General features: G+C 35.1%; 1 protein-coding gene across 1 annotated transcript; it reads left to right on the top strand.

Annotated features, from left to right (window-relative positions):
* The first annotated feature begins 1,638 nt into the window (after positions 1 to 1,638).
* Positions 1,639 to 25,219, top strand: LOC126823430 (integrator complex subunit 2). The gene is made up of 22 exons (XM_050552271.2): positions 1,639 to 2,046; positions 2,311 to 2,449; positions 4,650 to 4,752; positions 5,047 to 5,160; positions 6,854 to 6,984; positions 7,684 to 7,860; positions 8,450 to 8,619; positions 9,287 to 9,418; positions 9,829 to 9,900; positions 10,175 to 10,289; positions 10,844 to 10,912; positions 11,401 to 11,535; positions 11,695 to 11,998; positions 13,021 to 13,147; positions 13,897 to 14,033; positions 15,952 to 16,153; positions 16,660 to 17,005; positions 17,445 to 17,555; positions 17,740 to 17,847; positions 18,940 to 19,045; positions 20,774 to 20,941; positions 22,479 to 25,219. The coding sequence occupies exons 1-22, from the start codon at positions 1,727 to 1,729 to the stop codon at positions 22,652 to 22,654; spliced, it is 3,462 nt and encodes a 1,153-aa protein (XP_050408228.2). The 5' UTR covers positions 1,639 to 1,726; the 3' UTR covers positions 22,655 to 25,219.
* Positions 25,220 to 25,296: the final 77 nt, after the last annotated feature.

Genomic DNA, 25,296 nt, shown 5'->3' with positions numbered 1-25,296 from the left:
CGCGAGGAGGCTGGCGCCTCGAAAATAAAACGCTTTTGCGTGGGGGATAGTAATTGTGTCTGAACAGAGCTATTACTGGATCTTACACTGTTCTACTTGTGTTTATTTTTATATGCAATATTATGGTTCTGAAATGAAATGGAATGGCGTTTAACGTCCTACTTTTCTGCACCAACCGGGATAATGAAAACGGGCATACGCCATGTAATCCTATGAGGAAAATGGTGCCCGGGCGTCGGTGCGACGGCCTACTCTTATTTCAAATTCCAGCTGTCAAGGTTCCTTTTACATGCATGTCAAGATTATTATAATTATTATTGTACATTTTTATAGCGCACAATTTCCACGACTATATATAAAGGCTCACAAAAACGCCACGATTTTAAATTAAAAATGACAATTTGGCATTAAAAACAGTAAATTATCAAAAATCGGTATAATATGCATACCTTTTATTGTGATATGAGATGCAATAATTGTGGATTACAGACATATAGACCTACTAAACCTCAAGATGAAGAGACTGTTGGAACCACATTTTCGATTTTCATCGATGAAATGTAACAAGACCCTGGTGTGTAGTGACGTCACAACTTCTGTTTAGAGCCGGACTGGAACATTCCGCAGAATCCTCCCCAAATTTGCATGGCGAACGCCCTAGTTATCAGTGCAGCTATAAAACCGGAAGAAAAACACGCGGGCAAGACAAAACACGGACATTGTAAGACATAAAAGCACTATCAAATCATGTGAATGAATCTGAGGCCCGTAATCGCCCACTGTGCTATACCATTCCGGACCAGCTGTGTCACAGGTAGCACTAAATTTGCAAGTGAAAACAGGCCGCTTGTCAGAAATACCAGAATAGTTTATAACTCGTACCGTGACTATTCGATACTGTTTGTAAATTCTGAAAAAAAAGTAATTGAAACGCAGCAATAATCTTTACCTTGCAGAGATTTTACTTTCGCATTATTATAGTTTGTAAGGAATAAAAACTCCCTCAAATGACGATTATATTTTAAGTCAGGGATAGGGAAGCTGAAATCCAATTTATCGGATGGCGAACGGTTGGCTATGACTCATTTTGATGGCAATGGAATGTCTGCGATCTATAATAATGTGATGCCTCATAGTAAGGCGATATAAACAAGCCTCTCACAAGCCTATGTGGCGCCCAGGGCAAAAGTTTCAGTGACGCCCCCCCCCCTCTCCCGCATACAGGTATAGTCGGCCTCCAACTAGACTATTCCAAAAATATCCAAACTGGCCCCCTTTGAATATTTCTTGCATGCACTTAGATAATTTGCCGCCCACATGAAGTGTCGCCCCCGGCCATATGCCCCTGGATATAAACAGCCCTTTCGGATCAAAGTTTGGAAATGCCGTTGATCGAATCTGAAAGGTTGGCATATGGCTCCATGAAAATGACAATATAATCTGTTAATTGTTATTTTTGGACTCTAAAAATTGTCTGAATTTTGATTTTCTGTCTTGTTTTGATGGAAAAAAATGGATAGGGAAAAATTATATAGTAGTCTTATTCCGTCAAAATTATGTTTCAGTTACCTCCCTTTATGTACGTCTCTCTGAAAAAAGGGAGGATTTGTGTTTCATAATAAACCGGCTAAAGACATAAAAGAAAGACGAGAGCGCACAGTATTGTGCGACGAGAGCATAAAAAACGTGTATTAAAATGTCACCCATGAGATAATTAGGACGTTTTATGCCCCCAAAATTAATGTCACATTTGTTCGCAATGTTCAAAACAAGAGAACCGGTTAAAAGTAAAGTTTTTCAGTCTATGCAAAATGTTGATATTCGAGGACTTAGTTGTTGCAGTGAGACAGAACTTAGACCAGTGCTACCAAGCCTGGTACGCATGGCTCTGTGTGCACCGTTGGATATGGGTGATGAATGGACACAGGACAGAAAAGAGATTTCTAAAATACTATCAGGTTTAGAAATAGTTAACAATATTGTGACATTGTTGTCTATTGATTTTCATGCCCTTGAACAAGATGTAAAAAAGGAACAACAATTAAGGTAAATGCATAGGCCTACATCATATTTCAAGAACGTAATTGTCATATATGATAAAAAGTTCATAAAGCTGTAGCTAGTATTATCCAGAGTCCTTAACATTGCAAACATGCTTTATCGGTCTATTCAAATCAATATTGGATTTTGTTATCTTACCATGAAAATATCCAATAATTAAGACATAATCATATTCATAATGAAAGATTAGTATCCATTTCCTAGTTACTGGTACCGTACGCATTGTCTCTTATCTTATTTATTTTTCAGGTCAAAGATTGGAGGAAATCAGACTGACAGTGTTTTAATATCCAACTTACAACATGGTCTAGTTTTGGAATTTGAACGAAGTGATCCAGCTCGTAGAATTCGCCTTCTTCTTAGTGAATTATTGTTTGTTATGTCAGAGGTAAAGATTAGGGTTTCTTTTCCAAAATTTTGCCTGTTGGACATTTTGGGTGAACTGAGGCAAGAATTGGGTTTCTAGAAGTTGTTGCTTTCAGGAAATGAGGTCAATAGGTAGTGCTGGGTATCAATAGTGTTTTTTTCTATCGATAATCAAAACGACTTATTTTCACGGTCGTAATCAAGACTGGATGATGTGTTTAACGGTTTAAACCATACGATGTTGCGAGAGATGTTTTTGGTTCATCTAAAGGATTAATAATAAACTTTCTCATGTTACATATATATAATTTACGTAAATTGTTGTTTATTTTGGAAATAATCTAGCCTTGGTTTCAAATTAAGAAATACTGTTAATACATATGTGGAGGAACCAAAATAAAATGAACTCTAGTCGATTCAAAACATTGTGTACATGAACTCGACAAATACCAATATAATGGACAATCCGTTGTCGATTCGCTTGCCAATAGTAGAGAAAAATTAATAAAGAGCTTGTTATCACGAATACGTAAATTCTTTATGATTATTATTAGAATAATGTAGCCTTGGATTCCGAATGAAAAAATACAAGCATTTTGTCATCTTTGAGTGCTATTTCATTATATTGAGCAGACGAATTCTGAAAGGGGAAAAACTCTGACTTATTTACACATCTGTGTTTCTCTAATTTGGCAAATTCCACAATATGGCACTTCACCAAAAATTGTTTCAAACTCAAAGTACCGGTATTGTTTAAATGAGAGCAAATTTATATAAACATATTTTTTAAATACCACATTGATACTTTAAGGTAATTAAAGTGAGTGATGTATTATATATACGAAGGATTAACTTACAGAAACCATTGACTCACAGAAAACATTGACTCTTACGCACGATAAATAGACAAAGAGAATGATAATCGATAGTAACAAGCTACTATTGTTAGTGCTTTTCTGGCAGGTCTAATCGATACTATCGATATATATCCATATTTTACCCAGCACTACCAATAAGCTTTCATTCACTTCCATATTTACAAACGTCATCGAAAATATAGCACATCGTAATCTGAATAACATTTATGATTATCATTTTTAATTCACATAATGGCTTCATGGTGGTTAATAGGACTGACAAAGGAGAAACCATTAATTGTTTTGAGGATTAAAATGAAAAAAAGTAGTAAGTCAAGGTACATGTGACACTGTTGTTGGTTTGATCACTGGTTGTTATTAAAGACAATTGAGATTAGTAATAATTATGGGTTTACCCTGCCTCAGTACAGTCAAATTTTGAATTTTGAGAACCAAGTTCTTGTTCCATGATCACCACCTAACGTAATTGATTACCATATCTTGATGTCCAAATTAGCATATTTGCAGCCAGACTAATACCTATCTAGGTAGACATGTCTGACATATGTACAAAACAGAATCACTGGTAAAGGTACACATTGCAATACATGTATGTAACTGAGTGATTATCAATCTGATTTTAAAACACAGACCCTATTTCATTTTGTTTTTATAGTTCAAAATTTCGTTTTACTTGTCTTTACTACACTAGGATCTGGAAGAGTTGTCATCATTGACGTGTTCTGAATGGTGTGAGGTATTAGCCAATGAAACAGTCTGTTACGGCGAGCTTTAGGCGTGTTTTGCACGGAACTGTGGGTAATCCAGTAACATCAATGCCCATTGGTTAATCAAATGTCTGATGTCATAGGGTCAAAAGCCTCTCGTATGACCTCTGACGTGATCTATCGCAACAACCGGTCAGATCTTCATGTAGTGTAGGCCATCGAAAGTATAAAAAACGAAACGAAATATAGATCTGTATTTTAATCAGATTGAGTGATTATGTACATTGCACTTGATGGATATGATTCACTAAATCTGATGATTAAATACCCCCCTGGTGCTAACAATATAATGAATTCTTATCAATATATAATTGGCTGTAAAACTGTGCGCAAATAATGTCATTCTTTATAAAACTCTTCAAAAAAGTTGTAGATGGTGGATTTGGTGCCTGCCTTAATTCCTAATGAGGAAATAAATGTAAAACACTCGCTTGATGTAAAAATTAAAAATATTTCTATGATTGATAATTTCATGATTTCTGAAAACTCAAAAATGGTGAGGTTCATATACTCTACCTTTTCAAAAATTAAGAAACTATCTTATTTAGAGATATTTTTCTTTTTTTTCACATTTCAGATTAAAGATCAAAAGAACCCAAATTATCAGAAAAATTGTGAATTATTTGAGAGTGAGGTTTATTTAGAAGAAGTTTCAGACATTCTTTCTATAGCTCAAGCAGGTTGGTTGATTTTCCATTGAATCTTGTAGTAGATTTTATGCATTTTGAACATGTAACATTATAGGATATTTTACACAATTATTTTTCTATACATATATATTATATAAAACCTTTTTTTCAAATTGTATTTAATGTTGAGCACTTTTGAACTATTTTAATATTAGTTAATGAAAAAAAATATTAACAAAATGGCAACAGCTTTAGTTCTACTTGAAATGTTCAAAATTTATTATTAATAGATCAAAGCATGCGATACATGCAAAATTAGCATCACATATAAATTATGTATTTCAGAGTTACCTAACTTGTTACCATTACCAGATATTGCAGAAGCTTTGTTATCATTAAAGAATGGTTCTTGGTTAATATGTCAGCTGTTGGCCAATTCTCCGGAATCTTTTAAATCTGGTAAGTAATCAAGTATAGGTAATGAAAAGTCCCATAAGTAATTATGAAATCTATACTAATATTTGTGACTGTCGTTTGTCTGTCTGTTTGTCTGTCTGTCTGTTCGGGGTTGGCGGCTACGCTAGGTCTGCCCCGAGTCTGAAATTTGGGGTATGGGGATAGCTTGGACCGGGGAGTAACATAGGCCAGGTGGCGTTAGTCTACCACTTCCGGTTTCGGGGTTATGACCCCCGAGAGAAGCCAGGCATTCTTCTAGGAGACTATCACTTTCTGGATATTCCTGCTTGCTAAGTTGGGACTACAACAATCTTATTCCCAAATAAAACCCAAAAGGTCACAAGCCTGAGCTTGAAACCATGTCACTTTACACAAGACAGACTTTATGATCTAATATGCACATGTGTTAGCAGGGCTCACACTGTCGGTAGCCAAAGTCGCAATTTGAGATAAAAATATGAAAGTGGCAATTAAAATTTGATTTTGGCGATAATGTTTTGCGGTACTGGCGATTCTTTTTGCAAACTGGCGGAAAAAAATCTTAAAATTCGAATCGTATTTATCCTGGATTAACCATTAATTGAGTGTCAATCATGTGGCGGAATACTATAAATTAATCAACTGGCTTATAATCTGGATTGCGTCAATGAGTAATACTAATTAGTTGTCTTGGATTAATGATTATTTGATTGATAATTACCAATGATCTATATAGAGTGTATCCCAAGTCATTATTTACTCCTAATGATTAATCAAAGCGGTGATTATTTGATGTTTCGCTTCGTCTTAAAAAAATGTTAATTCATGTAATCAAAATGGCCGACAGTTCCTTTCAAAGAGAATTAAATATTTTGATACCTGAATTCGTTTACAGTGGCTTCATATACGTCATGTAAGACAAACAAGCATGCCTATCAGATATCATTATTTCAAATTATATTATCACCACTGGTTGAAAATGTAAGAATGAGTTGAATAGTGACGATTCTTGAGCGAGAAATCATTTCGCCACATGTATCCTATTACCGTCGCCAAAATGATCTAAAGGTGAACAACGGGTATAATTGTAAGCATCTCTTACAAATATAATTGAAATTTAAATCATTCTATCAGGGATTCAGATTCTGATACCTTTACGGTACCTGAAAATAACTATTGGCCTATTGTACACGCAACACATAAATTTATAGAAAATTGGCAATCCTTGAATGAGATCTAACGTGTAAATACTGGAAATATATAGTGCAGTACGGTGTTCAAATAGACTAAAGTCCCCCCCAAAATCTGATCTTATTAAATCCAAACTGTGCTAATGTATTATATACAGACAGATTTTTAAAGTTGTTGTATATTGTATTCTATATATCGTTAATTGTTTTAAAATATTTTTATATTATTTTAATATTATAAAACAATTAACGGTTTTATGTCTCAGATAGGCTTATTAATATAAGCTTAGCTGAGACATAAAATTGTTAGATGTTGTCTTTTTTATCACACATTTTTGGCAGATAAAATATTCCAGTTGGCGGAAAAAAAATATGAACATTTTTATATATAAAAATTATCATCCATTTTGGCGGAAAAAAATTGAAAGCCAGTGAGCCCTGTGTGTTAGACCTTTTGGCCATCTAGATCCCAAGTAAAAAAAGAATGACTTTAGTGTACAATACTTATTTATGTATTATTTTGTCAGTTTGTGTAAGTTTAGTAAGTCATGGTGAAAGACAAGATGAAGAAACTATTGGTGGTAGACGTAGATTACATATGTTACAAATGATGGCTGCCATGAATCCACAAGAGACATTAAATATCAGAACCCTCTGTGTAAGTGCTGGTATAGTTTTAATAAATGTAAGAATTATTTATCGATTTATATAAGGAACCATTTGGCTCATCAGTGAGATATAGTTTCTTCCAGGTTAATTCAGTTTGACATTTTGGATTATCTGTTACATGTTTATGTTCTGTTTAGTTTAGGGCTGGACAATAATTTCAATAAATCAATATATCGCGATATGTAAATTTTATTGACAATATCTTTTGACCATTAAAGATACTGCAATAATCCGTTATATTGTTTGAAGCAATCTTCCTTCCCTAATAATATTTCCCTGAAAGATTATTGTATTTTATTAAAGCATAGAATAGGCGTGACCATACAATGATTCGAATTTCTAGACTTCTCAGAGAAACTTTTTCAGGAATTCGCTGCCTTGTTTCAAATCTCCTTTGTTTTGAAGGACTATTATTTGGTAATAATGGAAATATCTTGTGGATTTTTTTTCGGAATGATAAAACTTTCAAATATCGCCCAGACCTAGTATTATTCTGCATTTTAATTGACAGTCATAGAATGTCACTAGACAGATGGTTGTTTGTCATTTGTTTAGTTGGTACATCAAATAGATTTAAAGAAGTACAGATAGATAGTCAATAATGTTGTTTTCCTATCAAAATATTCTTCCAATTACTATTGTTTATCTGAAAATAAAACCAAGTTATGATTCTAATTTTTTTTAATAGGTTGAAAACTGTACAATGCCTGGACTAGCTATTAGTCTTTCACTTAAGATTTCCACATCTGAATCCAACACTGGTTTACCAACGAGTGATGCTGTAGCATTTGTTAGTTCACTTATGTTAGGTGAAGATCATGGAACACGAACATGGTTCTCACAGTTTGTTAAAGCTGGACAAAAGGTAGATTGATGATTAAATGTCAGAATGCTCACTTCGATATTAGTTTTTTCAGTAATATATTTTGAATGGGGAACATGGCCAAAGCAAGTGCCATGATTATTAGTATTAGAATGATATATACAGTATTGTTTAGTTGAATCAGATAGTTTGAGTTGGGTCAGTATGAATATCATCTTATATGAAATGAAATGGGGTTTAACGTCCTACTGTTCTGCTCCGACTGGGCTAATGACGATGGGCATATGCCATACAGTGTTCTATGAGGGAAATTTTGCCCGTACAGTGGCGCTATGGCGTACTCTTATATCGAATTCCAACTTCCATGGGATCTTTTATGTGGACGCCAATGTTTTTCGTCCAATCCGAATAACTAGACAGCTGTCCTTGTCAGACTCTTCGTCCTGCACCGACAAAGGGAAACTATGCTAGTGAGCCAGCATCTTACTCATTTAGCCACCGTGGCTCCCTATCATATTATATTTCAAACTTTTGACTTAGATTTTTTCAAGTGAATAAGACTAAAGTTTCATTTTGTTTATTTAACTCCTAACATCACAAAAAATTTGATAATTTCATTTTTTTACTACAGAGAAAGGGAAATCCTGTTTCTTCCATGCTTCATATGTTACGCCAATATCTACTGGATCAGCTGAGATTTGTAACGCCACATTTTGGTCAGTCTATGGATAATGGTAAAGTTGTGTATTCAGTGACATTATTAAGATTATATTGTGCTTTAAAGGGAATGGCTACATTGAAGTAAGTGTTAAATGTAGAGTATATATTTTAAGGGATTATGCTAGCTGCCGTTACAAATTAGCTTTACTTTAGTACTGATTTGTAATATATATATATAAATATCAATACCATCAATTGAGTGTGGAGGGTCTGGGTGGTCTAATGTGTAGACCAGTGGTTCTCAACCTTTTTTTGCCAACGGCACACCTTGGAACACATGCAAAAATAAGGGCACACCTGGCTAAATATATATGAACTTACCAGTAAATACTGAAAAATATTTGAATTATGCAAAATAAAAACATGGGAAGTCATAGACGGCATGCAACTGTTGACACAGACTAGTTATAAACACATGGAAAGACTCAAACTATATAAAGAAAAACACAGCTATGAACCTACCAGTAGACACCAGTAAATACTCAATTAGGATCACCTGGTGTTTCGCATTTTCTTAGTGTGCCGTTCAAAATTTCGCAGCACACTTAGGAAGATCTCGCAGCACACTGGTTGAGTGGGCATTAACCCCCATTCTCTCACTCTCTCACAAACGCTTAGGCAGAATTTGCTGTTTTAAAATCATAACATTGAACAGGATTAGTGGTCGTCTTAATGTTTTTATAATGTATGTTAGCTGATCTGTATAAATATATTAATAAGTCCTACTTCCTATTTGTCTTCTTAATAGATTCAGTGATGAAGAAACAAAAGCTTTATTAGAGGTTATGACTGCCAAGCCACCTCCTACGAGTGCTGGTGCACAGTTAATATCAGTGTCATTATGTATGTTGATAGCCTCTCCTCTTCTGCTAGCACAGGGGTATGTAAAGTTATCTTTGATTTGACATCTCCGAATTGTGCACTAATTTTACAAAGTCATAGTAATTGATATTGTTTGCATCACGTTTAAATAATGGCAGCTTAATATAAATGCTATGTGTCTGTACATATTTTGTATCTAAATTTCCTTTTCTTTCAGTGGTTTCTGGCAAGGAGCAACAAATAGTTGTTCAATTGGGACAAAAAACAGGTCCCTTGTACCATTGGCATGCACGTAAAAGATTCCTTGCAGTTGGAATTCGATATAAGACTATCCCGTAGCTCGGCTGTCCGGTCATAATCTCTCTCCTCCCTCATGGCACACTGTATGGCGTATGCCCGTCTTCATTAGCCCAGTCGAGCAGAACAGTACGTTAAACCCCATTTCATTTCATTTTATTTCTCTTTCAGTGGTTTAGAATTAGAACATGAAGTAGTAGAATGGATTAAATGGCTTTTAACAGCAGAAAGTATATTTGATAAGTATGTCTATCTACACTTTCTGAACCAGAGGTTTCTACGCTGTAGATATCATATGTATTGAAACTGATATCTTGACTGATCCTAAAAGAACTAATCAGGAGTTCAGACCATGTGGGAATAGCAACAATGGAATCTGGTTTTGGACACCAATTTTAATAGTTGACTTTTTTATATGTTACAGAACAAAATCTGTTGAAAAAAATAACATTATAAAAATTAAAACGACGTGTGCATCTTTGATTTCAGTTTGCTTTTGTTTTTTTTTTTACAACAGGAATATGGGAAGCGGCAAGTCATTTGGAGAAATGTTATTTTTGATTGCTCTTCATTTCCATAGCAACCAGACAGCTGCCATTGCAGAACTTGTATGTAACACCCTAGGAATGAAGGTACTGGACCATTTTTTTCATGAATATTGTTTATGCCACAGAAACAAATCTGAATTTTTAAGGCGAGATATATTAGTGTTAAAATTTAATTAGTCTTATTATTTATATACCGTACATCATTTAGAAACTGAAACAGATTTTATTATCCTAGATTTCTCAAATAAAGTGTTCGAAAATACATTTTCACAAATTTATAGGCTACCAAAATAAGTCAAATGTGGACATTTATGATGTGCCTTCGCTATCTCCCAGTTACGCACAAAGTTGTAACGTCATCTTTGCCTCTCAGTGTGCCGTAAAAAAATACATCATGTGATCACACTTGGATCACTGAAACTGCCATGTGTGGGTAGTTATCGAAAAATAAACAAGGGATATTATATAGGGTGGTTTCATGTAATGGACCATAAACTAGTAAAATTTATAAATGTATTGATGTATTTAACAATTAGTATTTTTAAATGCTGGTTACTGGCGATAAATAAATCAAAATTGCATAAGCTGATTGCTACATTTTGCTCATAGTTATTTTTTTAATATAATATTTTTTCCAGAGTCCAGTTAAAGCCAATGCTCTTTCAAGAATTCGACAAATTTTTACTCAAGAAATATTTACAGAACAGGTCAGGATGAGTTCATTCTTTTGATCTAGTTACAGATACCACTATTTAAATCAAAAAAAAAAACAGCAATTTTTTTTTATTTCATAAGAAAATGACCCTTTCTTTGCTTTCTTAGGGGGAGCTGTGGGGCTAAGAAAGTTCTTCAGGATTTTCCAATGTGGTTTCCCCTTGTCAGTGATGCAAATAGGGAGGCCTGGCAAGGACCATGTTTAGTTGTTCTGGTGGGACGACAAAACAAGGTTATGTGTGCTTTTTGAAGATTGGAATTCGAAAATTTCGCTCAAAGCAAACTATGTAGCTTATGTCTGTTTTCATTATCCCAGTCGGAGCAGAAAAGTAAGGGTATTAAAACCCACTTCATTTCTTTCTTACGATATTACATTCTAGCAATTAAAAAACTCTTGGAACTTGCTGTTTTCCATCGCCTGTGGATTAAGGAATTTATTTATTGCTCTATCATATAAATATGGTATTTTATTATGTTACAGGTTATAGCATCTCATGCTGTCAGTATACCAGTTACTGAAGGTTTGAATGCCAATATGGTGGGTTATTTACCAATACATATTATATTTCAACTATTAAAAAGTCGAGTTTTCTCCAAACATAAAGTTCCCATAAAGGTGAGTTCACAATGTACAATTTTGAACATATATCATGGGTAAATATCCCAGTTTGGAAACAAATTGCACAAATTTTGACAAATTTTCAATTCATCGTATCTAGTTTGAAATACACAATAACCATACCAAACTTATAAAGTTATTTTTCTTCATTTTCAGGATTGGATTTATAGACAAATGTGTAGTAGTTGTCTGCCCTTACACCCACTTCTACCTCCGTTAATAGACTCGTACGTTAATTCTATTATTGTTAAAGGAATTAAAACGGACAATTTAAATCAACCAATAACAGAACAGGAGATATTAGAAGTGTTTGAAGCACCACCTAATAGAAAAGATATTAGTGGTCGTCAATCACCGACTATAATATTGTCAGAGAAGAAAGACGTAGGCTGTCAAATATTAGTCTTATATTATTTATTATTGTATGAAGATACGTTGTTAAATAATATGAAATCTTTAGGTAAGTATTGACACTTTCCTTCTTAGTTTGTCTATTGAACTCACTAATAATAATGAACTTGTATAAACTTGTATATGCCCACTTAATTTGGATGTATATTGTCATCACCAGCATCCAAACATAACCACTTTACAGGACAGATTTCTGTATGTCTTTTTTTCTTTTTATTTAGAATTTTTTGATCACAAATCAGGGAGTTAGTTATCCCTTGTTTAAGTTAATGAAATCTTGGGAGAGTTTAAGTCAGAGTCATTGATAGAATTTATTGTAAAAAAAATAATTGATTTTCAAATGGATTTTGCAGTGTTTTCTTTCTAGTCATATTTTAACTTTTAAGATTTGTGAACGCAATACATGACAAATTTCTTGATCGAATCTTTTGAAACTTGTGTGGTTTGTTTACTTGTGGAGAGTTATTCACCCATTTATGTTCCAATTAATAAAATCTTGTGATCATAACCATTCATGAACATGGTGTGAATTCGACGCAAAACTGCCGATGATGCATATCAATATGTGTCAGTGTGTGCCATGGGAATCCACTGCAAGCGGCAGACATAATCAACGCGCGAACAATAACCTATGCGTAAGCAAATAGTGCCATTGTGTCTCAAATTTTCAATTATTTTTGGCATCGCATTACGTAGATGATGCATAACTTAGTTGTGCACAATGCGTGAACAGGGCGCAAACACAGCTAACACCAAAATGGCACGCCTTGCCACGACACATTGCGCAACATTGTGGTGACACAAATTGTGCAAGTGACAGGGTGGCATTAGCATGCATGACATTGCTGGTGGTGGGGTTTATTAAGGAGTCTGTCAATCAATAATTATGTATTTAGCACACCAAAATATAGCTTTAAAGGTACAAATTCGTAGTTGACTCTTAAATATGAAGTGGAAATGTTGCTGTTGAATGATTAACTAGAATATCATGGGTTCACATTTAATTCCAAACTTGTCTAGAGAAAAATGCATGATAAATTTGAGATGATTTTGAATTCTTTATATTTTCAGTGTTAAGTCAACGTAAAATGTCAAGTTACAGTGAATCTATCATGTCTATAATACCAATCAACTATCTAGTACAAGAAGCTCAGTTAAAACAACAACAGTGTGCGGGTATCTTCCCAGCTCTTATCAAGTAAATATAGCTTGTCTCATACTTTTCATCATACAGGTCATCCATGTTTACTCATACTTTTCAGATACATTTCTCCATTTCCCATAGGCACAGGTCACAGAACTTGGATGGTGCAAATTTATTGATTTTATCTAAATGTATATACTGATTGAAATATTTCAATTAGTTTGGCATTATAGTACCAATGCTTATTATATTATATTTAAATGAAATGAAATGTTGTTTAATGGATCATGAACATCAATGAAAACAAATGTCATAGACTAGTAAATTGAAAACAGATAGGGCTTGATAAGGTCAGATTTAAAGGGAAAGGCCTCAACATTTCTTGTAATCCATGCATTCAGTGTAACTTTGGAGTAGGGGATTCTTATTCTACACCCACATATTAGATACCTTATGTTTTATATATTGTGGTTAGTTCCTCAACTAATGTTTGGGAGATCCTTATTTCTAAGGCATAATTTAAAAAGGAAACAAACTTAAAAGTACATACATTTAGTTAGGTCCTACATTAGGAAGCATTAGTTTTGAAGCATGTATAAGTGAATGGTCATCTGTCAACCTGCTGATGATTTGTAGATAGTCAGCATGTATTTGACAGATGATTGATAAATCATGTATAAAACAATGTACATTTCATGAAGAATGTGGTTATTAAAGTATTTCCACTGAAAACACAAATGTGGAGAATATTGTATATCGTTTTAAGACCTTTTGTTCATTAAGTAAATGAATATTTTTTTCAGGTTGCTAGCTAGTCATTTTCCACATCTGTGTCTGGTTGAGGATTGGTTGAGTGATAGTTTAGTATCAACCAATCAGATCAAGAGAATTCACACAGTGACACAAATACAAACCGTAACACCAGAATCCATTCAACATGGTATGACCTAGAAATTGTGTATTAAACTTTCAAAAATAAATACAGTGTAGCAATTTAATATAGTTTATGAATCAAATTCAACATTGCATAAAACTAAAATTGGATGATTCAAATCTTAATATATCAGCTTATTTTGGGTTCTTGGCAATTGGAATGCAATTGCTACATTTACCCAGGAAAAATCTTTTTTCAATAAATAAGAAACTGTTTCTTTTTTCTAAAAAAATGAAAAGTGACTTGGAAGCGTACCCCACTTAATGTATCACATCTGATTGATTGTTCTTATCGATTTGCATTTACAGAAATCTAAGATATATTATTCAAAAAAAGTAGGGGATATTTGATTTTTAAGTGTTATTAAAGTCACCTAATGAAACTGACGAAGAAACAAATGACAAAATGAAATGATGCTCACATTCATCGATTTATTCCAAATGATCGTTAGACTAAGTAAGGCACAGACTGACCATTATAAGGGTAAAATGATACCCGGGGTCAAACAGCAAAGTTACCACAGCATCACAACCAAGTCAGTAACGGGTAAATCCTCCTCTGTTTGCCAAACAAGCATTGATCCGACGTGGCATACTCCTAATGAGACGTCTAAGGTCATTTTGGTCCAGATTGTCCCATTCCTGTTGCAACGCAGCAGCAAGTTCTTGGACATTGGCAGGATGTTGTTGACGTTGACGTAACCTCTGTCCAAGCATGTCCCAGACATGCTCGATGGGGGAGAGGTCGGGACTCAGTGCTGGCCAAGGTAATGTGGTGATGTTCTGTTGTTGGAGGTAACCTGTAACGATCCTGGCCTTGTGACATCTTGTGTTGTCATCCTGGAAGATGAAACGGCGGCCATGACGTCGTGCGAACGGCACAACATGGACTGCCAAGATGTTGTCCCGGTAGTACTGGCCTGTAACACGCCCTGCAACAATATGTAAAGCCGTTCTTCCAGCAACAGTGATGCCTCCCCACACCATAACAGAACCACCCCCAAATCGATCATGTCTGATGACGTTAACGTCTTGGAAGCGCTCGTTTCGACGACGCCACACCCTCCTACGTCTGTCCAAAAAATCAACAGTGAACCTTGACTCATCTGAAAACATCACATTGCTCCAGCGTCGATTATCCCAGTGTTGACAATCCCTACACCAACACCGTCTTGCCTGAATGTGATGATCTCTCAAACAAGGGATCACGTGAGGACGTCGGGCGCGAAGGTGACCCCTATGCAGTCGATTCCGAATCGTCTGGCCACTCACTCTCACACCAGTGTCTGTTTGAAGACGAGCGCTGATCTGATTTGCTGTGATGACACGATTTCTTAAGGCCAAGGTACGGATAAATCGATCCTGGGCTTGAGTTGTCGCCCTTGGTCGACCTGAGCGTGGTCTGTCCTGTACAGATTGTGTATCACGGTATCTGGACCATAGCCTGCTTATGACAGACTGAGAAACATTCATCGTCCGCGCCACAACCGCCTGTGTTGTGCCGATCTGTAGCATGCCAAGGGCACGTAACCTTTCATTTTGGGTAAGCCGACGCATATCAAAATTTGTTTTCTGGTCACTATAACAATTAAACTGATGTTTCCACCCTGGAATTCAATGCCACAATGACTGTAACAGTCAAAGTCAGAGTTGTGCAAATCTTGGGTTGGACCCCCATGATGATCCCAAGCATCACCTGCATTCCATGCGGTAGCTATTGGTGCGTTTGGGCGTCACATGTAACTGGAAATGTTTCTTCTGTTAGGTTCTATAGTGACTTTTTTCGTAGTCATTTGCATATTTTAGTATTATGCCCCCAAAATCAAATATCCCCTACTTTGTTTGAATAGTATATTTGGTAACTTTGTGATATGTTCTACTAATCTACAATTATTGTTTTCAACTGTATCTGTTTTATTTTTCAGCTGTATCTCAACTACCAGGTACACCCAGTTTATTAATACTACAACTACAAGAGTTACTGGCCCTTCCACCTGCTAAAGTATTACCTTTCGCTCAGGTTATTGTAGGAAATCTGAGTACTATGTTGTTAGAGACTACACCACGTAGAGTAGTTGAATTAGTCAAAAGAGTCTGGTTTAAAATCCACCAAATTTCACCAAGAAGGTATGCCTTTTTAATCTCCACAACTTTATTTTATATCATAGAATTAAATAGTTTGTTTAAATAAAGGTGCTTACTATTTAAACTTCAATGACAAATCGCTGGCTTAAAATACAGACATTGATTGGAAAAATAATTACTGTTCCTTGAGTACTTTGAAAAAGCTTATGGACACCGTGGAGGCTAAATTTATCATCTTATTGACATGACATTTATTAACAGTGTTTCTGTTTAACAGACGCCTTCCAATCACTCAAACAGCTTATAAATCTGATTATGGGTACATGTTTCGGTTATGTCAGCACTAGGAAGAATTAGAAGCTTCTAAGATTTTAATTATTTCTGATAATTACTTCATGGGTTTTTGCCCTTGATCAGTTTTAAGTGTCTTGTAAATGCTGCCATTACTTAAAAAAGAATAAAATTCTGACAGCCTTTATGGACTACTTGCACGACTTAGCTGCTGTGGCTGTATGTTACATTGCCTGACAATCTATCTTTTATTTAAGCTTAAGATTATCAACTATCAACAATTTACAAGAAAGTAATGAGACAGCAAAACCAGCACCATATACTGAACATGATGTTATAGTTGATCCTCTAGTTGTATTGCGCTGTGATGAAAGAGTATTTAGATGTCCACCATTATTAGAAATAGTGCTCAGAACTTTAGATGCTTACACGCATGCCTGCAGGACATATCTCTCCAATCACATTCAAGCTTACCCAGTTATAGAAAATGCTGTCCAATCAGAACATGAACGAAGAGATTTAAGAAATGCTTTAATTGAAGCGCAAGAGAGTGCTATGTTACAGATATTATTGGAGAGTTGTCTCCCATCATCAGCAGAACAGGTGAGTCAAATGACATCATTCTTGCCTGTGATGCTCCATTCAGAGTCACAAATTATAACTTGACAGAATTGTGTGACAAAGATTTGGATTAACAGATGACAACATCGAAAAAAGCAAATATCAGATTTTGGCTCCTGGTGTCATTCTTACTTGACTTTCAGTGTTCATGAATTCCAGAAGATTCAATCAAGCATATTGTCCATCAAAACTGTCTTAAAGATATTGTTTTGACTTGTAAGGTATATGTCAGGGTCATTGTAGCAAATAATTATAATCAAGCTATGAAAAGTGTTAGAGCTAGCATGAAATAAGAATAATGGGCCTTTTCTGTCAAAATTACAGGGGATGGAATGTATAAGGATAGATAATTCATATTGATTCATCAAGTAATATAAACATTAGAAGAAACTATCATGATTTTGTGATATTTATATTTAAGGAAATTGCTGGTAAATTGAGCAACATAAGAGAAATACAGTGTCTAGTCTGTCAATATTTACATCAAGCTTTTATAGCTGATCCTAACCTCGCTAAACTCGTACATTTTCAGGTAAGAAAAATAACAAACTTTTATTTCCTAGTTAACTTTTTGCTCAGTTAGCACTTTTGAGGTGTTCAGTATATAAACTGGGTTAGTAGCCTTTTTTTTCATGTACATTGGCATTACTATGTGTAATACTAAATTTGTTCCTGGCTCATTTGATAGTTGTATCTGAAATGGGTTTTTTTTCTAGGGTTATCCAGCAGAGTTAATTCCCCTGGCTGTTTCTGGTATCCCTTCCATGCACATATGTTTAGATTTTATACCAGAACTTTTTGCACAACCGCAGACTGAAAAACAGGTAAACAATTTTAATATTCTTATGTCATATATTGTAAAGTGGTCTTTAATAAGAATGCTCTAACTATAAACTAAAGTTAAAAATGCAAGGTATGACTTCAGTAATGAAATGGGAAATAACGTCCTACTTTTCTGCACCAACCGGGATAACGGGCATACAGTGTACTATGAGGGAAATTTTGCCTGGACAGCAACATTACGGCATATTCTTATTTCAAATTCCAACTGTCAAGGGTTCTTCTATTTGCACGCCAATCTATACACGGGATCTTGGTTTTCTAACCCATCCAAACAACTAGACACTGTTCCTTGTCAAGCCCCCTGTCCTGCACTACTGACAAAGGGAACACCACGCCGGAAAATGCAGAGGAACTTTCTCTGCCAACACTACGATCGAATCGGAGATCTCCTTTTTTCGAGCCAGCGTCTTACTCTATGAGTGTCCGTGGCTCCCTTTAGTAATTAGTTTGAACCGGTCTCTATAACTTGGAAAGAACAAGGATAGTTACATCTATTGAGATTTATTTTTATAAGTCCACATTGTGGACATCTATTGTTGTCGCCTCTGTCCATCCATCCACAACTTTGGGGGTTGGATGGCCGAATGGTTAGCATGTGCGCGCTGTATCATAAGGCCTGTCATTGAGTCAACTGGCGTGGTTTCGAATCCTCGGTTGTACGTGACAAAGAGTAGGGTTGCCTGTCCAACCTCTTGGGTTTTGTCGGGGTCCTCCGGTTTCCTCCCACTGCTTTAGACACCTACGCGCAAGCAAATTATTGAAATAAAATTAAAAACCATATGTTAGTCCTGAAATGACCTAGTTTGTGTCGAGTGGACGTTAAACCCCATTTCCCTCTCTCTCTCTCTCGTCCACAATTTGTTTGTGGACACTCTACAGGTCACAATTTTTGTCCAATTTTGATGAAACTTAAAACATATGTTAATATCCCAAAGATCTGGGTTCATTTTGATATTTGCGCGTATCATACCCTGGATTATGGTCCCTTATTGTACAAAAAACCCCACTTATTTTTATCTCATTATCTGCCGATCTTTTGCAACCGCTTGTTTTATAACATATTTATATTTCAGATATTTGGTATTCAGCTTTTATCCCAGTTATGTAAACAGTATGCCTTACCGAAATCACTTGGTGTAGCCAAGTTAGCTATAAATATTATGTTCTCTCTATTAACAGGTATGTAGTTTATTATATACAGTGCACTCTGTCACATCTGACCTCTGATCACTCTGGCACTCTGTTACATCCGACACCATTTTCATGTCCCGATTTATTTCCTTATTACTTCAGCCAAAAAATCTCTAGGTAATTCGACCTCTGTACGTTTCGGATTATGACATCAATCAGCCGTCCCGTCATACGATTTCCAATGAATCGACACCCTATAATCCGGCCTTCAATCGGTGGGTGTGAAGCAAACACTTGCCGATCAATTATCCGTGGGTTTGAAGCCACAAAAGATTAACAAGCAATCACCAATCAATTATCTGTGAGATTAAAACTCGCTACCGTGGGTCTTTGTTGATTACTTTGATAATTTTAATCTCTTGTGTGACAGTTGTGACAAATACCCAAGACTATCCAAGAATTTTCCCCCGAATTCACAGTCGTAAAAATATTCCTAGCACCTGTTGGAAACATTTGTTGCGCATGCCGATTGAGCCTGAATAACCTATAAGTTTTGTCACCTTACGGATCTCTTCGAACCGTGTGACGATTGTCATTATTTTTGGGATTTAGAGAATTCAATTCCGGAACGTTCAATCGAGTACGCCCATTATCAATGAACACGTGATAGCAAAGACAAGACTGCGATCAACTGAAGACGGCGAAGAAGATAAATTAACGACAGATTTGACCTATTCAAAATTCCTACGCATGTTAAATGAAATAAAAATTAATGTAATAAAATTTTGAATGTACGGAAAGGTTTATCATTTTTAAAGGGAATGACATTCTGGTGATTCGAAGTTCTATGTTCGAAGCTACATTATAATAATACTTCCGGTTTTGAGAAAACTGGGTATTCATACACTCTGCGTACTCCGACATATTGTAACGATCCCATACGATGTCGGATGTGACAGAGTGCACTGTATTAGACGTTAATGCACACCCTAACTCTTGAATAGAATTACTGCAAATCTAAAAGAGCAGTCTTAGTGTAATCCTTGTAATTAAAATGGATGTAAAATCTTACATATAGTCTAATATGGACATGATCTATTTAAACATTTCTTACACAAATTTCCTTCTACAGAATGCTAATTTAATTTATACATTTACTAGTACTACAATACTAGCAGGATACCCGGCTTCGCTCGGGGGTCATAACTCCGAAACCGGAAGTGGTAGACTAACGCCACCTGGCCTATGTTACTCCCCAGTCCGAGCTACCCCTATACCCCAAATTTCAGACTCGGGGCAGACCTAGTGTAGCCGCCAACCCCGAACAAACAGACAGACAGACAAACAGACAGACAAACGACAGTCACAAATATTAGTATAGATATGTGTGATTAGATGTGATGAACATGTTAACTACAACTGATTCCTTATGAAAATAATTCTTTGGTTAAACAGTACATTTGGGTCCCTTCAAATTTTTTATCAAAGTCATAAAATTTTCTTTGTTTTTTTTCAAAAGTTTTAATTCTTAAAATGAAGATAGCTGCTAAATTTGACAGAGGGGTTTACTTTAACCTTACTTTTAGCAATTGGAAATGACTGGTCTCTGAAAGTTTCGCAAAACAAGACTTAACTGTATTTTATATTCTGACTGATACATAATAAAATGAATATTCACAATACAATACATTCATAAATTCATCTCTATGGCAGTGCGTATTGAGGTTCCAACTAGTGAAGGATATTTTGTAACAATACTTTTTATTTTCTATTTAGTTCTAGAAACAGAAGAAAGAATCCATTTTTATCTTCAAACTGTTCCTTGTTTAATTGACATGTGTGAGTCATTTCCTCCATTGTGTGATGATGTCACATCTTTACTAACACAGATTGGTCGAGTTTGTTTCTCTCAACTCTCAGTCACCAGTAATCTCATGTTGTCCGGTAAGTAAACAAAGAGTATTGTAATTTTATAGTTTTTCATCTGACTGTATAGAGAAGCTTAATCATCAAAAATCTTTGACATTGAAAACACAAATTATTTGTAAGGCTGTGCAAAAATATCGATATAATCGATAATCGGTAGAAGTTATTTAGCGATACGATAATCGATATTGAAATTCAAATATCGATTATCGGTATATTTACCTTCTGACGGCAAGTTACGGTCACTTTCACATGACTGAACTTGCCGTAGTCTGGCATGCAGACGAATGAACGAATACACAACGTCAACACAACAACTATTTTCCCCTTCTGCTTACAAACTGGCACATTTTAAATATATATTATTGTAAAAAAACTAAACTTTAAGATTAAATACATTATTTTAATATTTTCGTTGTTTTTGTTGTTATTACTAGTTGAAACTAAAATAGGTCACGCACTTTGTGAACAATGACGATCGCACGTGATATAGTAAAATTAGAATTATCTCCCTTCGTTGCTCTTGATTGATTTGTAGAGAAATTGTCTGCTTTCACGATAAAACTAATTGTATTATTAATGATCAACTCCGCTTTTATTACTAAATCATGTCAGATACAGCCCATACAAAACACGTTTTTGACTTCCCGGGAAAATATCTATATCTCTCGTAATTTCTTGGAAGAATTCTACTTTGGTTTTCGTCAAAATTAACCAATCATAAATTTTTTTTTACGTACATCGGCACAGTATTAGACTAGGATAATAACACTACTGTAACTCGATCAACACAAATAACAGGTCGGTAAAGTTCGTTTTTTCCGGAAGAGTGATTGATAATCGATTATTATCGATAATCGCTGACAAATTCTTGCCGATAATCGATATTGAAATTTCATATCGATTCCCAGCCTTAATTATTTGTCAATTCAAATCAACATTGGTCTTGTGATCTTACAGGGAAAAGATGGGCGTCTGATATCCAATATTCAAGACAAAATAAACATTTTACCATTGGTACACGAATCGTGTACCATAATGCGTTTGAAACAAGGGACTCAAAGAAAGAGGCTAGAGTCATATTCCAAGTCATGTCAAATGGTGACACTATTCTTATCTGGAGAGCATGCACAATAAGTAACAGACGCTAAAGATTGCCATTCAGTTAAGACTTCTGGCATATTTTGCAGAACATAATTACATTATTATATGCATTGCGACCAATTTGTGTCAATTTCTGGAAGTATTAGCGATTCAGCTCCGTTAAGACATAGTACTGTGATTTTCTTACCTTATCTGACAGGTAAAGGCTTCCATTACCTACAAAAGAATAAATATGTGACAACCCTTGTCGACCGCTCTGACGATTTAGCTGCTGTTGGCGTATGTTTCGTTGCCTGGGAACCTATCTTTTAGCTTGTTCTCTGTCCATCTCTTGCAAAATGTGGGCATATCTTGCATGACAACCGCTGGTTGATAATTTTTAAACAGATTATGATTTTCAGTTTGGCTCAATCTGTTTTGGTATTTTTATTCATAATTTTTTTTATTACAGAATCCTATATAAAACTGGATACAGAAGACTCTTTGAAAAGCCTAGAATCTCCAGAAAAGAAAGTTAAATCAGTGAATAGTGACATGAAAAGACGTTATTGGCAACTTTTTGAAACTGTTCAAAGATCATTTACTTTAGTAACTGGCAAAGCAACTATTTCTAAAGAGATGTATTAATATGATCTATTAATTTGTGCTACATCATAAAAGTGCTTATTTTGGTCGAAAGCCTTTTTTTTATACACCCACATTTTCATGTGGACGTATATTGTCATCGCCCCGTCCGCCCGTCAACAATTCTTTGTGAACACTCTACAGGTCACAATTTTTATCTGATTTCAATGAAACTTGAAATATAGGTTTATCACCCTAAGATCTTGGATCCTTTCGATATTGGCATGTATCGGACTGTAACTTCATGGATTACGACCCCTGAATTGTACATAAAATCACGTTTTTAGCTTGTGAACACTGTAGAGGTCACAATTTTTATTCGATTTGGCTTAAACTTGAAATATATGTTTATAACCCACAGATCTTGGTTCCTTTCGATATTCACGCATATCGGATCATAACTTCCTGAATTATGGCCCATGATTGTACAGAAAATCGCGTTTTTTGCTTATGAACCCTATAGAGGTCACAATTTTTATCCGATTTAAAAAAACGTTTGAATATATCAGCATTACACACTAAGATCTTGGTTCCTTTTGATAATTGCGGATACCCGAACTTAACTTCCTGGATGATGCTGATTGTTTGAAAAATTGCATTTATAGCTTGTGGATTCTGTAGAGGTCACAATTTTTTCTGATTTTAAAAACCGTTTAAATACATCACCATTCCACCATAATGAAGGTTGAATATGAATTTCGGGTAAATTGAAATGAAACTGCACGACAAAATGGCCGCTCTTTGTACGCAAATTGTGTAGAAGTGTGTAATACGAAGGTTATGGACCCTCTAAACGTCACAGTTTTTATCTGATTTGGATGAAACTTAAAACATATCTTTGTATCCCAAAGATCTCAGTCCCTTTTGATATTTGCACATTTCAGGCCATAACTTTCTGGATTATTGCCCCCGATTGTACAAAAAATCTTGTTTGTTTTTAGCTTGTTCTCTATTCATCTCTTGCAAAATGTGGGCGTATCCTGCCTGGCAGCCGCTGGTTAATGATCCGACTTACATGTATATTTCTGTATATATTACAAGAAATGATTTGTCTATAGTGTCAATTGTATAAAACTCATCTCAACAATTTCTGTTGGTATCATTTAAGGGTTATGTCCATCGGACATTGAGTTAACAATTCAAAATTTGATTGTTTTGTGTTACCTTGGATCTTAAATTGTCAAAACAGTTATTTATTCAATTTAGCTTACAGTCTTTATAGTTGACTACTGCACGAATTCTGCACTCCTGGAAATAGAATTGTTTTTCATTGCCATTTACTTTAATGTAGTAGTAGTATCTTGGTTTTTTAACATCTGCTTCCACAGACATGTAAGTGATATCGCTAAAATGCTAAAAGTATGGCTTCTTAGTGTGTTTGAAGTTGTATTTGTGTTAGACAGTGACTATTAGACTGTGGATTGTGTAACAATATATGGAATATTAAATATCTCATGACCGTATCATGTCATTTGTTTATGGAGTCATTCCATGTCAAATGGGTCAATTTTCAGAAATTTGGGAAATCGACCCCCTCGAAAAAAAATGTTATTGTACATGTAAAAACTTGAAACTGTGCAAAATTTGTGGCCTGTAGCTTGAAAATTGACTGAGATACAGGCATTTGAGTTTCATGCTCATCTACCAGGGTCCATTGGCTCAAATATACAAGGCAATTTTCGAAAAATTTGTGTCTGAAACCATATTCAAGGCCAATTTTCTGGGAATCTAGTGAAGACTGATGCATTTTCATGTTTCTTATGTAGTGCTACCGGCAATCTCTGGAAAGGCCAAAATTTGGGTCTATATCTATTACTTTTTAGCTCCTGGAGCACTACAAAATCCAGAAAATATACATTTACAACAATTTTTTTTTTCGTTTTTTTCTCGCCAAGTAGCATGCGAACCCTACCACTCACCTGTAATCTGATTGCAGATTCATAATCTACACAAAACATTCTTTCAGACTACCAAATTTGAGCTGTGTATCTTCACTAGAAAGGTAAAAATAAGATGTCTGAAACTCAAGTAAATCATTGATACATATTCTGTTGCAAAAACTTATCGGTAACAGCTGAAACTCAAATGCCTGTATCTCTGTGAAATTTTCAAGCTACAGGCCACAAATTTTGCACAGTTCCTAGTTTTTACATGTACAATAACATATATTTTTTCCCACCCCTGGCCCACTTGACATGGAATGACTCTGTAGAAAGATTCCAAAGTCTTCATATTCTTTGATCATGCATTTAAAAAACCAAAACAAAAAAACCCACAGATCCTAGCTTGTTACATTTCAATTTGGATCTGGCGTTTATCTGAAAGGATTTGTTTGGTCAGTTTATCTACATGTACATTAATGTCAGTTATTATTTAGTATAAAACTAATAATTACATTGAAGTAAATGTTATCTTGTCCATGATCACCTAAATCAAAACACAGTCCAGATTGCTGATTGAAGGAATCCAGTATACATGTAGCCTACTTTGTTTTAACCATTTTACATATTGTTTTGTATATCATGTAATAATATTTATTTTTACATGAATTATACTTTTTGTTATCAATTTCTTGGACTTTGTTTTCCTTCAAGTAGGCACTTAAGTACAGGCCGGGTCAGTTGGCAACTTGATCTAACTATCAT

Source organism: Patella vulgata, chromosome 6 (assembly GCF_932274485.2).
Source record: "Patella vulgata chromosome 6, xgPatVulg1.2, whole genome shotgun sequence".
In the NCBI taxonomy this organism is placed as follows: Eukaryota; Metazoa; Mollusca; class Gastropoda; family Patellidae; genus Patella; species Patella vulgata.
The sequence above is the reverse complement of the archived record's forward strand: the minus strand, read 5'-3'. Positions and strand labels throughout refer to the sequence as shown.

Coding starts and splice junctions, on each gene's coding strand:
- LOC126823430 (XM_050552271.2), top strand. CDS start 1,727: ATGCCCCCAAAATTAATGTCACATTTGTTCGCAATGTTCAAAACAAGA. Junction 10,913..11,400: donor AAGAAATATTTACAGAACAG/GTCAGGATGAGT, acceptor ATTATGTTACAG/GTTATAGCATCTCATGCTGT. Junction 17,848..18,939: donor AACCGCAGACTGAAAAACAG/GTAAACAATTTT, acceptor TTTATATTTCAG/ATATTTGGTATTCAGCTTTT.